At 34.7% G+C, this 15,574-nt stretch overlaps 1 protein-coding gene and 1 long non-coding RNA gene across 2 annotated transcripts; both read right to left on the bottom strand.

Moving 5' to 3' along the window:
* Positions 1 to 1,024: 1,024 nt before the first annotated feature.
* Positions 1,025 to 2,680, bottom strand: LOC110792022 (uncharacterized). Its single transcript, XM_021996813.2, has one exon. The coding sequence runs from the start codon at positions 2,678 to 2,680 to the stop codon at positions 1,025 to 1,027; it is 1,656 nt and encodes a 551-aa protein (XP_021852505.2).
* A 4,283-nt stretch (positions 2,681 to 6,963) lies between these two features.
* Positions 6,964 to 13,789, bottom strand: LOC110792018 (uncharacterized). Its single transcript, XR_008919150.1, has 4 exons — positions 11,791 to 13,789; positions 10,124 to 10,334; positions 7,723 to 9,157; positions 6,964 to 7,417 (listed from the first exon to the last, which is right to left on the bottom strand). It is a non-coding gene; the product is annotated as an uncharacterized lncRNA (long non-coding RNA).
* Positions 13,790 to 15,574: the final 1,785 nt, after the last annotated feature.

Below are 15,574 nucleotides of genomic sequence, written 5' to 3'. Positions count from 1 at the left end.
CTCACAAAGTGCCGAAATTTCTAGTACCTTAAGGGCGATTCTAGTTGGTCAATCTTAAGGCGGATCCGGACGTGCTGTGGACTATCTACGGAGGGACGACACTTGGAGTCCTAAAAGACTTGTTCTTGTTCGGTTCGGGCGCAGCTAGGGAGGGCACGCAACAAAGAGTATGCATCTAAATTATGCTATATGATTATGTGTAAATAATATGTTGTCCTGGGTTAATGGTTGTTTCCGCATGATCTATGTAATGTCATATGTATCATAACCTAACAAAAGTCTCCTTAGTTACCCTGCTAGTAAGGGTTGGCATACCTAGATACATTCCCAGGTCTGATGTTGTAGCCATACCCAGTTCTGAACTTATGCACTCTTGAAGCTCCTGGCTGACGTTGTTCGAGAAGTAGATTCGAGATTTAGATAGGCTGACTTTTTGGCCTGATGCCCCACAAAATCTATCTAAACAATCCTTAATCACACATGCTTGATCCACCGTAGCTTCTGAAAACAAAACCACATCGTCTGCGAAAAATAGGTTGGACAGCAGTGGCCCATTTCTACTCGCCCGGATTGGTTTCCAACGTTTTGAGATGATAACTTCTTCTATAGTCTGAAACAATCGCTCCATACATATAACAAACAAGTAAGGAGAAAGTGGGTAGCCTTGTCGCACCCCTCTAGTTGGCTTAAACTTTTCAGTAGGCTCACCATTTAGTAGTATGCTGAGGGTTGCCGAGGAAACACATTCCATTATAACATTTACAAGCAAGTATGGCAAGTTCATTTGTAGCATGGTGTCTCGAATGAACGACCAACGTAGGCGATCATAGGCCTTCTCGAAATCAATTTCAATAGCCATGTACCCCTTTGAACCTTGCTTCCGTTTCATCGTATGAATCACTTCTTGCACTATCACTATATTATCTGTGATTTGACGCCCCGGCACAAAACTCGATTGAGTATTGGAGATGAAGAATGGAAGATGCGGCTTAATGCGATTTACAATAGCCTTTGAGACTACCTTTTAAGCAACGTTGCAAAGTCCGATTGGCCGGAATTGAGAGGCATATTCTGGATGATCAGTTTTGGGAATGAGTACAATATGTGTTTCGTTCAGATGTTCGGGCATCCCCTTTCCTGCTAGCACGTCCAAGGCCATCTTGTGCACATTCGTAGCCACCAGATTCCAATGTTTTTGGTAGAAAATACCTTGGATACCGTCCGGGCCAGGAGCTTTTAAAGCTCCTAACTGCTTTACTGCAATATCAATCTCCACTGGGGAAAAAGGTTTAGACAAGGTTGTCCATTCCGTCAGTGGAAGTTCTTGAAATATGTCACTAGGAATGTCTCCTTGGTGATTAGAACCTTCTTCCGTGAAAAGTTTAGAGTAAAACTCCACAAAGTGTGCACGTACCATCTCTTTGTCAGTGATCCATACATCATTAAAATCCTTAATAATAGCCGTGATCCTGTTCTGCCATCTCCTTACTATTGTACTCAAGTTAAAATAAGAGGTGTTTCGATCTCCATTTTTGAGCCACTCGACTCTCGATTTTTGATACCAGAACACTTCTTCTTTTTCCAGAATATCGTCTAACTCACGTCTCAACTTGGCTTCCAATTTCAGGAGCCCACGGTCTGGCTGTTCAGCAACAATCTTCTGTATGCCCGAAATTCGAGCAATAAGAGTTTTTTTCTGGTGAAAAATGTTACCAAATATTTCCTTATTCCACACTTGAAGGTTTAGGGATAAATTAGCTAAAGAGGGGACTAAAGCACCGTTTTTATCCCATTTTTCACTAATAAACTCACTGAACTTCTCATGGGTGAGCCAAGCTGCTTGAAACCGGAACGGTTTATTCATTAACTGTAGTGGGGCAAAACCATTAAGAGAAATTAAGAGGGGACAGTGATCAGATTGCACAGCAGGCAAATGTTTCATTTTTGCTGATTCAAAACGGGATCCCCACTCAACGTTGCACAAAGCTCGATCAAGTCTTCCACTTCTCCTTGTTTCCGGGGTGAGGCCCCTAGCCCACGTATGGGCTGCACCTGAGAACTCTACCTCAATCAGCTGCATATCTTCTACCCATTCGTTGAAGAAAGCAGACCGTCTTGTTGTTTCGTGACAAGAAGAGTTGCGCTCCGAAGGAAACCTGGTATCATTAAAATCTCCTGCAATAAGCCATGGCTTATTATGAGTTGTTGCAAATGCCTTCAGATCATCCCACAACTCCTTGCGTTTGGAAGGGTCGGGACTTGCATAGACTGCTGCAAAATACCAAGGAGTGGCCCCTACTCTCTTGATATCCATGGTGATGTGTTGGTTATGCTTTAGAATTGGATCCACGGTGACTAGCTCGGGTCTCCAGTACACCCATATACCTCCGCTAAACCCCTGTGCATCAACTCTGCTATGGCCTGTGTATCCCAAGATTGAAGAGATTTTTTGAGCCTGTTGCCCTCCCATGTGGGTCTCCACCAGCACTAGAACATTAGGTTGATGGCTCCGAGTTAGCTCCTTAAGGGCTGCAACAAAGGCCTGACTTCCTGCCCCTTGAACGTTCCATACCATGCATGAGATAGGTAGGGAATCCGGTGCCAAATTTGGTATTCTGTCTTCGATAGAAACTGGAATTAACGAAAGAGAAGTCAGATAAGCTTGACTTACTAAACGCATGATACGTTTGATTTCATTGGGTAGCAACAAAGTCACTACCAATTCCGGCGGCGTCGGGTAGGGCTCTATCCACGAGTCCATTCTCACCTCTAGCACATGGGTCAGGGGGTTCGCTGATACCATGTAAAGATCGTTCGTCTGTTGTCCCACACAAAGGGTCTTCTCTGTGGGAACTGAAAGTTGAATGATGTTGGGGAGTAGGGGAGACATGGGTGACATCAGTGTTCTGGCTTTGAAGGGGCTGTGTAGGGTCAATATGGGGGGCTTGTGAAGATACTTGTGAACTGGCTTTAAAGGCTACGAAGGAGTTTTCTTTACCTCTGAAGTCTAGATTCGATGGCTCAATAGGGGTATTTTGCATAATATTCGGGTTAATATCATTGAGAGCAATCGAGATTCCTTGAGATGTAACCTTCCTTTTTTCTTGATATATTTTAGTAGAGTTTTTAGGGGAGTTGGATTTTCCTTGATTGGCCGAATTTTTTCCAACTTGAAATTGAATATTCGCACCCATGATTTCAGGAATTCCTTGGGAATTTACTCCCAACTCGACTGTTTGAAGATCTTCAATTACCATATTCTCCACAATATAGTTTTCTTTCTCCTTGTTTACAGGCGAGATATGCTCTTGATTGATGGTATTGTGAACATTTAGGACAGAAAATCTTGATCCAGTTCCTCCCTTTTCGCTAGCTTCTACGCCCCCCTTAGGGTTCGGATTTCTGGTTGTTGTTTGGCCGCCTTTTGCCCTTTCCCCCTTGTTGCCAGTTTGGACTGCCTTCTCCGTTCGAGGTGTTCTTTTTCTGATCGGTTTCTTCACCAACATCCAGGAACCAAAATCTTCCTGCTCCTCTGGTTTGCTAGTAGTATTGTTGTTGGCAATTCCAGTAACTGCAAGTTGGTTGTTCAGTTGTTCGATGACTTGTTGATCAGTATTACTTGACTGTGGACATTTACTTTCTTCATGCCCCATAACTCCACACTTGTAGCAAATCATACGAATGCCTTCGTATTGAACTCTCCAAATTCTTCCCTTAAGCCAAAACTTGGACAATAAGGGTTTTGTGAGGTCAATCTCCACGCTTAGACGTGTGAATTGTCCTCTTTCTGCTTGAGCTGTAGTTCTATCCACACGGAGCACCTTGCCTATCTTCGACCCAATTTTGCTTAGAAAATTAACATCGAAATACTCCACAGACAAGTTCGGGATACGCACCCACGCTGTAAGTACCTTTATAGGAGCTTCATCTGGTACAAAGTTTGGAACCCATTTTCGGATAGTTAGGTAACAATCATCAATCATCCAAGGTTCCTGAGTGAGCACGAAGTTATAGTCCGCTTCATTGGTAAATCGTGCAATGAAGTAGCGACAACCAATGTCTGTAAGGGCAAGCTCTCCCCGTAGACTCCACTTTTTCTTGAGTCTCCTCATAAGCCCCATATATCCTAGATTTCCATCAAACATCTTAATAATTAATGAATTTTTCCATGGTTTTCTCATTCTCCTTTTCTCCTCCTTTGTCAGGAGGATGACTGGACATCGCTCATCGACTTCATACTCCTCAGGAGCCACATCATCATCAGACACCTCATCGTCTTCATCTTGCACGATAATAGGAGATGATGTTGTGTTATAGTCTCCACTTTTTAGCATGTCACGGAAGGATGGAGGTGGTGCCATAGGTTGAGGAGGTTTTCCATTAGCAGTGGTCTTTTCCAATTCCAATCCATCCTGCGGAGTTAGTACTTGTTCAGCTTCAATCATCTGTTCGTCATGATTCCGGTTACCATCAAATATGAAACTTGTAATTTTTCTTTTCGGTTTCTTGTTGGATCGAAGAATTCGATCCTGTTCTTGGGGTGATTTTGGTTGAGAAGGGGGTTTTCCAGTTTCGGTTTCCATAGAGAAGTTGTTAGATGAAAATAGCTAATTTGGCACTTATGTTACAAAATAATCTTTATTATTATACATTAATAAACGTGCAAAAGTCCAAACGTAACAAACAAAAAGAAACGGAGGGAGTAGTAATTTTGGACCGCTTAGTCAAACCACTCATATATGAGTGGTTGTTTCCCTTTGATCAATGATATAAATAGACCACAAAAATGAATAATACAAATGACATCAATAATTTGAACGACCTTAATATGATTATACTACGATCACTAGATTAGAAGATAGAAGACTTTCATACGAAGTATAATCATATTTATGTCATTATCAATATGTATAGGGTAATATACGTATATTGTATAAAGATTTGAGACCAAGGAACAAGTCTATGGTTGATTAAATTGCCATTTGCCACATCTATTATCAACAAATCAAATAAGATAAAATGAAAAGGAAATTAAGAAAAAGACATCGATGATCAATATCATCCCCCACATTATTGAATGTTGATCTTATTACTCCGTACTTCTTGTTATTAATAATAAGAAAATGTTAAGAGAAATGGCCAAAATTTTGGGTCCCACTTACGGACCATGAGTATGACTACAAAAGGATATCAAACAGACTTATAATTTGAGGATGAATTCAATGAAAAATTTAAAGTGTAGCTTCATCGATTGAATGTTCCCATATTTTCTACTTGATCAAAACGTGGGACCTATTTGATTGAGACTTTTATATTTTGAATAATCAATATTTTGACCCTATAAATTTAAGGCATTAAATAGAACGAAATTAATTTGAACCTTGTTCGAAATTTGATATTGCAGGAGAGGTACATCGATTTGCCGTGGCCCGTGTATAAACATCATTTTAAAATTTGGCACGAATCCTTTATGAAAATGACGTGTTAAAAACTGATTATCCGATCTGACTCACACCCGGCAAAAAGCGAAGTGACTCGAAAATAAATATTAGCACATTCAATCTGCACTAGAATAATGATCCAGCACAAAACATTATTCGATTATATTCGATTGAAAGAATATCATTCCGTCATTATTTCATTGCTTGAGTGTCACAATATACACAATGTACAACGTAATCTAAGGCTAATTTGACTAAATAATATCTAACCTAAAATAACAGATTACACATAATATAAAAAATTACAAAATATTCTCCAAATATTTATTTACATAATCTATCACCGATCTATAACAAGTCGGAACTCGATGATTTGATTTGACAACCTTTTTATTAAGAAACTATAAGTATTTGCTAGGAACATACTTCAGATTTCAACCATGTGGTTGTGCGCACTGTTACGGTGCATGGTCTCGTTAAAGCCCATCAACACCTATTTGTTGTTGTTGGACTTTTTGTCTATCGATTCTCTCTAATCATAGGCCAGATGTGTTAATACTTAATAGTATAGATTCGCAAATTTTTTATTGTGCCCGTGTACAGCCAGAGCTGGTTATACCCCATCCAAAATGAACATTTACTATTTCAGTAATGAACATTTATTTATTTATTTGGAAATGAACATTTACTATTTTGGAAATGATCATTTATTTATTTATTTGGAAATGAATTATCTACTCATTCAAATATGAATGTTTATCTAATTATTTGGCAATCTTCATTAATTCAACCAATTTAGAAATGAAAAAATTATCTACTAATTGTGAAATGAGTATTTACTAATTTTAAAATTAACTTAGTTATTGCACTACTATGTTATTACTTTGAACATATACTTCCTTCATTTTTTAATAATTGCACCATCTTGGTTTTAACACTATTCACATATTCTTATATAGTTATTTTTTGTAATTTATATGTAAGGAAAAATATATTCATGTGAGATCTTGTTAGATTCGTCTTAAAATATACTTTCAAATTATCAAATTTTTATAATTTTTTAAAATGTATAATGAGAGATATTAGTAGTTAAAACATTGCATGGGCAAGTGTGAAATCTCATATGGTGCAATTAAAAAAAATGGAGGAAGTATTAAGCAATTAAACCATGTGAAATAACATATTTTACCAAAAAAATTAAACATTTTAGGCATTGCCTATGTAAAATTGTACTTAAATTACAAGATATTGGTAGAAAGCATTCACTTATTTTTCTATATTTTCAATCTTGCATCTTGCTTTTGATGTAGTCTCGAGTTCTTATACTTTTAAATGTGTGTATGAAGTGTGATTTGGATACAATATTTGACTTTCACGGTTTCAATTTCCTCATTGTTGTAGGCTGAAAATGAAAATAGTAAGTAATTTGATATGATGGTCACAACTAACTTAAAAATGAAAATCTACTTATATGAAAATGATGAGCATGCAAAGAAAACAAATAGGTTAAAAAAAAAGAACAAGAGTTTAAAAGATGCTCAGTAATAGAACAAGAAAGAACAAAGAATACAAAAGGTATGAACAAATAAAACAAAAAGTATGAACAATTTCATTATGAACATTATTTCTAGCTAAACTAATTGTTCAATATTATAACCACTAGTAAAACAATTTGGAGCAAGCTATATGAGCTAAATTGAAGGTTACTAACAGCTCAAAGAAGGGGACTTAGAAATATACATACAGTATATCTATTCCACAGATGTCCATCTCATGAGTCATGAGTCAGGACCCTCTTCTGTATCTTCCAATGGTAAATTCAAATCAAGAGAACTTTTCTGGGCACGTTTTGATACCTCAAAGCTGTCATTGATGATGTGGGAAAGCTTCCTCTTAAATGGGAACTCTTCACTCTTGGTTTGAGGGCAAAAGTGAAACAGTTGCCTCGTTACTTGTACTTGTATTCTGGTAGCTAGCTGCATTTGCCAGTTTTTAAGCAAGGAACTTAGTACAGACTCACAATTACAGTAAGCCAATAACTCACAATTCGGTGATCATAGATTTATAGTTATTTAAACGCATAAATCATGAAGCAAGGAACTTAGTACAGACTCACAGACTCACAGACTCACAGTGTCATGGCTTAAATCACATAACTTATGGTTTATGATTTGGCAAGAATGAAAGCAGGAACTGTGGACTATTTTACACATGAACTGATCAATCCGTGTACATCTACGCAGCCAAACAAAAATGAAACATTAATAATAAAATGACTGACCTCGATTTAGAATTAAATCCGTCGAATGAAGATCTAGAGGAAGTAATAGGCACAGGATGAAGATGAAGATCCCAATCTTTCTCGAGAGTTGGAAACTTAGCCACAATATTAGAGTAAGTTTCATAATTAGCAGCAAAACCAGTCAACCAAATATTCTTCCCATCAACTTCAACCAAATTACTCAACTTCAAAACCACTTGATTCATCATATCATTTTCATTTTCATCATCAACCAAAACCTTCAATTCTCCCAAATTAATCACAATTCCAGGTCCAACCAAACTACAATTCTCCACCATTTATCTAACTTCCTTAATCCTCAAATCCAGTACTTCATTTTTCTCACTCTTCCCAAGAACAAACTCCTTAATCTCCTTTTCCAAACAAAACCAACTTCAAACCATGAATTCCCACTGGAAACCCATCAATCTTCTGCTTCCAAACACACTCTTTAAAGACAATTGATTCTCGTGAAGAAGCAAGGATAAAATCAGCTTGAACTACAAAAGGAAAATTTGTCACCATAGAAGTAAGGAGGCGCAATTTAGAAGGTGGACCATGGTGCACATAGAGCATGCTGCACCTTAAGAACACTAGTATATAATTCAAAGAACATCTGGTTACGAGAAAAGAACATGAGTATTTTTTTTATTTAGGTTTTTAATTAATAGTAAAATAATATATTATTTTTATAACAAAAAAGTGAATATTATATCGCATGTTCTTTCGCCGTAGTGTCATGTTCTTTTACTTGTGCACATATGTTCTTTTGGTGCACCATGCTCTATGTGCACCACGGTCCATAGTCCACGGATTGAGAGGGAGGAAAGCAAAGATGCCAACTAAAGAGGTCCCTCTTTTTAGCCTCTTGCCAAATGGAAAAGCAAGTGACAAAATCCATTCTTCCACATCTTCTCTTCCACTCACATTGGCTTCAGGTTTCACCGGAAAAGCTTGTTTCCATAAGTAATACCGGCATTTCTGTTCAGGAGCATTGCCTTCTTCTTCACTGAGAGATGAACAACGCGTGAGTCTGCAGTTATATCTCTTGAAACTACATGATTGGTTTCACTTATTATGGATATTGCAGTCACACTGTCTGCTGCTTCCTTTGGACCACTGTTTCCCTCATGGACATACAACCTTCTCAGTTTTGACAAAAACAGAAGCAACTCAGGGTGAAGCTATGACAATTCCTTTTTTACTGCATTCACCTTATCTGTCTTTAATGGAAGGACGATTGTTGTCATCGGTAAGATATTCAACCCATACACACGTTGTACTTTAGCTATAAAATATTCGTCACATATCCATTCAGGAACAATGAATCCTATACCACAATCTGTATTTGGCAATTCACTAAACTTCACCATGTAACCATTGCTAACAATGTGAGGTAGTTGACTCACTAAAAAAACACTTTTGAAACCAATCCCTGCAGTTGAGATCAATCTTATATCAGGTAATGCGACAATTGAATATTTGGTTAGCATATTGATAGTATTATTTGTTCAAAGTATGCACATCTTTATATTATATTCACATCTAACTGTTAAAGTTTCTACAAAAAGGGTAATAAAAAAAAGCAGTTAGATCATGTAGGTGATCAAAATTGGGTGCATCATGTTAGTCCTTGTTCTCTTCACCTGCTATGATCTTATTTTTCTAGTTTCTAATCTGATCTGGTCTGGTCTTGTCTGGTCTGATTTTTCTTATCTGATCTAATAACCAATAAGAATAACAACAGACTCATAATGTAGCCTAGCATGTCCTTGAGCAATAAAAGTACAAAGGCATGCACATACAACCATGACCATAAAAAAAAGAGCTAGTTGCGGATCCTGGGACCAATACATGGTCCCTGCCAAAAGGTAACACCAAGTGGGGTCAGCTGCCTGCCCAAAGCTCCCCTCCCTTTCCTCGACCCTCCCCTCCGATAGCCTTGAACCAGGAGACTCTCACAGTGGACGCTGTCGTCACAGACCCGTGCTGGGTAACGGGGAACACACAATGATACACATGTTCAGAACTGGGAAAATAATAAGTCCAGGCCCCTACCTTTCCTAGAAGGACACAGGCATACAACTTCTCTATTGCAGTCATGTGAGTTGTGATATACTTCCTCCGTTTAGAAATAGTTGCACTACTTTCACTTTATGCACTATTCATACATTAACTGTGGCTCTCTTTTTACATATATAAACAATGAATGTTATCATACAAAGAAATGGTTGAATTAGTCTCAATCTACTAGTAATATATTATCAAAGCATGGATGCCACTCGAATCAATATAGAATTGAAAATTAATTACTCACTTTCATTTTCCCTAATACAAACCATAATAATGAGCCAAAACTCATACACTGGATAACTAATTAACTACAAATCATTATTGTTACCTTTTTCACCAATGAAGCCCTTGTTTCTTTTCCTTTTCTTTGTGGATCGACCCACACTACAAATGGACTCCATGTTTTGCCTTGAAAAGCCCACCTCATTGTTGAAAATTAAAAGGGTCTCTTTAGCTCCACATCCAGTAATATCTTTGGTCGTCAGGGCAAATTCAAGGGTGGGTTCAACACTATCTTCATATTGATTATCTTCCGCATTCTGCAATAATTAAGAAAAAATACAGTGTTAATCTTAAAGAACTACAAAGTATTGTTTATCTTCCTTCAGTGATATCAACAAAACTCGTCCATACCAATATCAATTTAAAATGTTTTTTATCAACAAAGTCCGCTACATAAAAACTAGGCAAATTTGTAAAAACTACCTATAATAGACATATCTTTATAAATAACTACATATATGCCTCCTGCGGGAAGTTATACACTTCTCAGAACTTTGTGTTGGGAGTTTTATGTTCAATTTTGAATTGGACACGTTAAAAGCAAGAAATCAAACCCTTCTATTTTAACTATTCCGTACCTAACACGGAGCAAAAGGTCTTGCGCGCACAAGGTGTACAATAAATTTATTGTACACCAAGATAACTTTTATGCAGTTATTTGTAACTTTAACCTACTTTTTTGTAACTTTTAGTATTATAAAAATAAAAAGTTGATAGATAAACATTTTAAAGGGTTAAATAATTAATTTATACATTATTTGTGATTTTGAAGAAATAATTTTTATTCAAATGAAAAAAATTATCATTAAAAAATAGATAACTTTTACACATATAAATGTAACTTTTAAGTATTTTGAGTCAACTTTTACTCTGGTGTACAATATTTATTGTACACACTTTGTAAATAAGAATTTGTGAACACGGAGTACTACCTTCGTTTTCATCCCTTTTTCTAAGTTCTACCCACTTTGACTTCATTCCATTTATGTCAACATTTTATTTAACTTTTAGCATCTCTTTGTGGAACTAAATTATATTTTATCATCCCTAACCTCCCTTAAGTACATAACCCCAATAGTGAGTCATCCTTGATTTCTGTTCAACCAAGAAAAATGGAGGTACTAAGGAGTATCAATTCAAATACTCCGTATCAAGTCTTTTAACAAATATTTTGCCACAAGGAACCCAATTTATTGCTAGAGACCACATTTTGCCGAATTCCGATAGTTGACTCTTTTTCTCGACATTGACTTTACACGTGACTTGCACGTGACCTAATAAAAATAAAATTTTAAACCGTCTTCTAATTTAAAGCTAAAGAGGTGTGATTAATACCATTAACCTCTTTCTTATTCTCCAGTTACAACTTACAACTATTACCAGATTAAGAAACAAATTGTAATACTACCATTAATCTCTTTCTTATTCTCCAATTTCAGCTCTAACTATGGACATTCTCTCATCAAATCTATACAACTGTAAACCAACTGCAATTCTATGCATCTCTGTCTCTTCCGAAAACAACCATGGGAAGACAATAATCAGTGAGGTGGATATTATTTTTCAACATTATCATAAATTAAACTCTTAGATACATACAATCTATAATTACTTAACAATTGCAAAAAAAATCGCAATTACAAAACCTAATTTAAAAAACAACCACAAACCACCAAATTACTTATAAAAGAGTAACTTTAAGCAATTACGTACCTTGATTATGTGTTAACTGTAGTTCGTGTAAGAATGATTTTGAGTTTTCTTGATCAATTTGAAGCACAACAATTCAATGGAGGAAAAAAAAAGGAGCGCAGGGATGAAAGAGGTGAGAGAAAGAAACTGGAGTAAAATCGTCGCTCAGATTGTGCAGGGGTGTGCATGGTGCTCTTGGTGCACCTGTCCCAAAACGCACATAAATAACAATAAAACGCAACAAAAATAAAAACCGCAAAAAAAAAGAACATTAACAAAAGAACATTAACAAAAAGAACATTAACAAAAAGAACACTAACAAAAAGAACACTAATATTGACAAATCAGTCAAAAGGTACAAATATAAAAAGCAGTTATATTTTTTCTTGTTCTTTTAAGTTCTGGAAATGTTCTTTTCCAACCAATTTACAGTATGTTCTAATTAAAAAATAAAACGACGAACCTTTGATGAACTTTAAAACCAGATTTATAATTTTTCTTGTTCTTTTAAGTTCTGGAAATGTTCTTTTCCAACCAATTTATGTTCTAATTAAAAAATAAAACGACGAACCTTTGATGAACTTTAAAACCAGATCTATATTTTTTCTTGTTCTTTTAAGTTCTGGAAATGTTCTTTTTCAACCAATTTATGTTCTAATTCCGTTATTTTATTTATCAAAAGATATCTGAAAACAACACTATAAACATGTAAAAAGAACAATTGCTGATTCTAAAAAAGAACACACTGTTTTGATGCCACAGAAATAGAAAGTTATAAGAAAAGAACATTAAAACTTAAAAAGAACATAGAATTAAGAACGAGAAAATTTACCTTAATCACCCGATGCACCTTCATCAACAGCATAAACCTCTTTGAATGAATAAAAAAATTCAAAAAATAGCGAAATTGAAATAGTATTTCGCTTAATAAACTAGTTTTTTGTAAACGTAATTCAATTAAAATCACATTTCAGAGAAAGAAGGAGGAGAAAATTTGTTTTGAACTTTCTCTCTCATAAAATCTCTCTTTTGTTGGGAGAAACTAAAAGCACTCCTCTTTCTCTCTCAAGAATGTGTTTCTAAAATGATAATTTATGAATCCAATAGGAGAAATATTATATATATAGAAAATGAAAAATAAAAAAAATAAAAAAAAAGAGGGGGAAGGAGAAGAAATACAAGCCATGTTCATGATAAGAACGGTGCACTTGTTTTTTTTTTTTTTTGGGTTTTGTTGTTCTGTTCTTTTATGTTTATTAGATATAAATCTTAATGTTCTTTTATGTTTGTTCTTTTTTCAAAAGTACAGTATTGAAGAGCAAATGAAGCTTTTACTTGACCCGCAACAAATGATGTTAAATCTTCAAAAACAGCTGAAAGAACAAGAAGAAAGGCTGAATAAACAGAGCAATTCCTCAAAAGAACAAAAAGAGGATGAACCTAAAAGAACATTATAAATAAAGAAAAAGAACATATCATGTAGAACACTTATTTTAACCATGTAAAACAACATTACCAATAAAAAAACGAACAACAATAGAGCATAAAAGAACATAATAAAGTAAAGAAAAAGAACATTAAAAATATCAGAAAAGAACATATCATGTAGAACACTTATTTTAACCATGTGAAAAAAGAACAACAAAAAAAATAAAAGAACAACAAAAATGGTAAAAGAACAATTTGATCTGAAGTGTGTAATATCAAAAGAACAACAAGTTAAAGCAAAAAAGAACAAAGAACAACAACCTAAAGCAAAAAAGAACAACATGTTCAATAATTATTTTCTGTATTATTACAATCTCTTAATACATATATGAGAACCAATATATAAAAGAACAAAAGATAAGAATAAAAGAACATATAAAATCGAAAAAAGAACAGAAATCAAAATCATCAGAAATATATAATCAAGATACATTAATCATCAAAATTATCAAAATATAGAATCAAAATACATTAATCAAGGTTATTGAGAAATGCAGAAATCGAAATGATCAAAAAAATCAAAATAAATTTGAAATGATGAAAATAATGAACATGGAAATCAAAATCATCATAAATAAGTAATTCGTTTTAAAAAATTGAAAAATTACCTTCACAAATCGAATTATCAGCAGAGGAATTCAAATTTGAAGAAGAAGAATCAATAGAATTTGATATTGAAGTAGAAAAATCAACCAATATCTGAGAATTTTCCATTACTTTCTCTCTCCTCTTCACAGTTTCTCTCTCCTTTCCATAGTTTTTTTCTCTCCTCTTCACAAATTCTGATTTGAAAATTATAAAAAAGAAGGTATATATACCAGAAAAATAGAGTGAAAAACAAAAGAATGAAAAAAAAGGGACAGAGCAGTCATTGTTCTTTTTTTTAACAAAAGAACAACGTTTGTTCTTTTTTTTAACAAAAGAACAACGTTTGTTCTTTTTTTATCAGAAAAACAACGTTTGTTCTTTTCTTCTCCGGATTCAACAAGATATCCGCGTTTTATATTTATTGCATGTCGTTTGGGCACCAGTGCACCAAGAGCACTGTGCACACCCCTGCACCATCATATTTGCGAGTAAAATTGAGGGGGAAAGCAAACCATTTAATTTTTTATTTAGTAGACGTGCAAAGTCAACGTCTGAAAAAAAAAATCAACTACCGTAATTCAGCTAAAGGCGGTCTTTAAAAATATTTATTAAGCAGGTTTCTACTGGCAAATTTATTTTTAAAATGGCGCAATTAGGATTATACACCCGGGTGCACACTGCACAGTGCTCATTGTGCACCTCGTTGAATGTTCATTGAAAATCTAATGAACATTGAGAACGATTTCAATGTACATGTACTAGTAAAATATTTAAACTATATGTTCTATGGATTTGAACTATATGTTCATTAACTATATGTTCTTTGGGTATGAACAATATGTTTTTTGTATTTGAATTATATGTTCTTTGTAAAACAGGGTGCATAGTGAGCATTGTGCACCCGGGTGTATAAACCATATTTTGTTAAAATGGGGTTTCTCGCAAAATGTCTATTTTAAAATGTGGTTTCTGACAAATTTACCTGCACTAGGTATACAATAAATTTATTGTACACCACGATAACTTTTTGCAGGTATTTTTTTGTAATTTTTAATACGTTGTATGTTTGGTTTAACTTTTATATTACAAAAAAAAAAAACAGTTGGATAAACATTTTAAAGGGTTAAATAGTTAACTTTATACTTCGTACATTATTAGTGATTTTTAAAGAATTAATTTATTAAAATGAAATATTTTATTATTAAAAAATAGAAAAAAAGTAACTTTATTTCGATGTACAATATATTTATTGTACACCACCTTTAAATAAATAAGAATTTGTGAAAATTTAACCATTTAACCTTTTTTAACAATTTATCCATCAAAAAAGTAATTCAAATTAATACTCCCTCGGAGTTTAAGATACTTTAATTTACTTATTAATTTAATGGGTGTTAGTTGATAGTGGGGTATTTTTTAATATAGTTAGTAGGAAATGTGTAAGGGGTGGGGAGTGGTGAGGTGTGAGTGTGAATTTTTAAATGATCTTTTGTAGGTAGTAGGGGTGTAGGTGGGTAAGTATGTAAGTGTGAGAAATAATATAATATTGGTAAAAATTTCCATTTATAGAAGCGGTGGAAGTATTAAGGAATGACCCGAAAACCAAAGCGGTGCGAGTATTAAGGGACGGAGGGAGTATAAATCAAAACTTATTACTAGACGTTACCAAAAGAAATGGTTAAAAATTACCCCATGTACTATAAAATTTAAATAATAACGGTTGGGCACA

Source organism: Spinacia oleracea, chromosome 4 (assembly GCF_020520425.1).
Source record: "Spinacia oleracea cultivar Varoflay chromosome 4, BTI_SOV_V1, whole genome shotgun sequence".
NCBI classification, from domain to species: domain Eukaryota; kingdom Viridiplantae; phylum Streptophyta; class Magnoliopsida; order Caryophyllales; family Amaranthaceae; genus Spinacia; species Spinacia oleracea.
The sequence above is the reverse complement of the archived record's forward strand: the minus strand, read 5'-3'. Positions and strand labels throughout refer to the sequence as shown.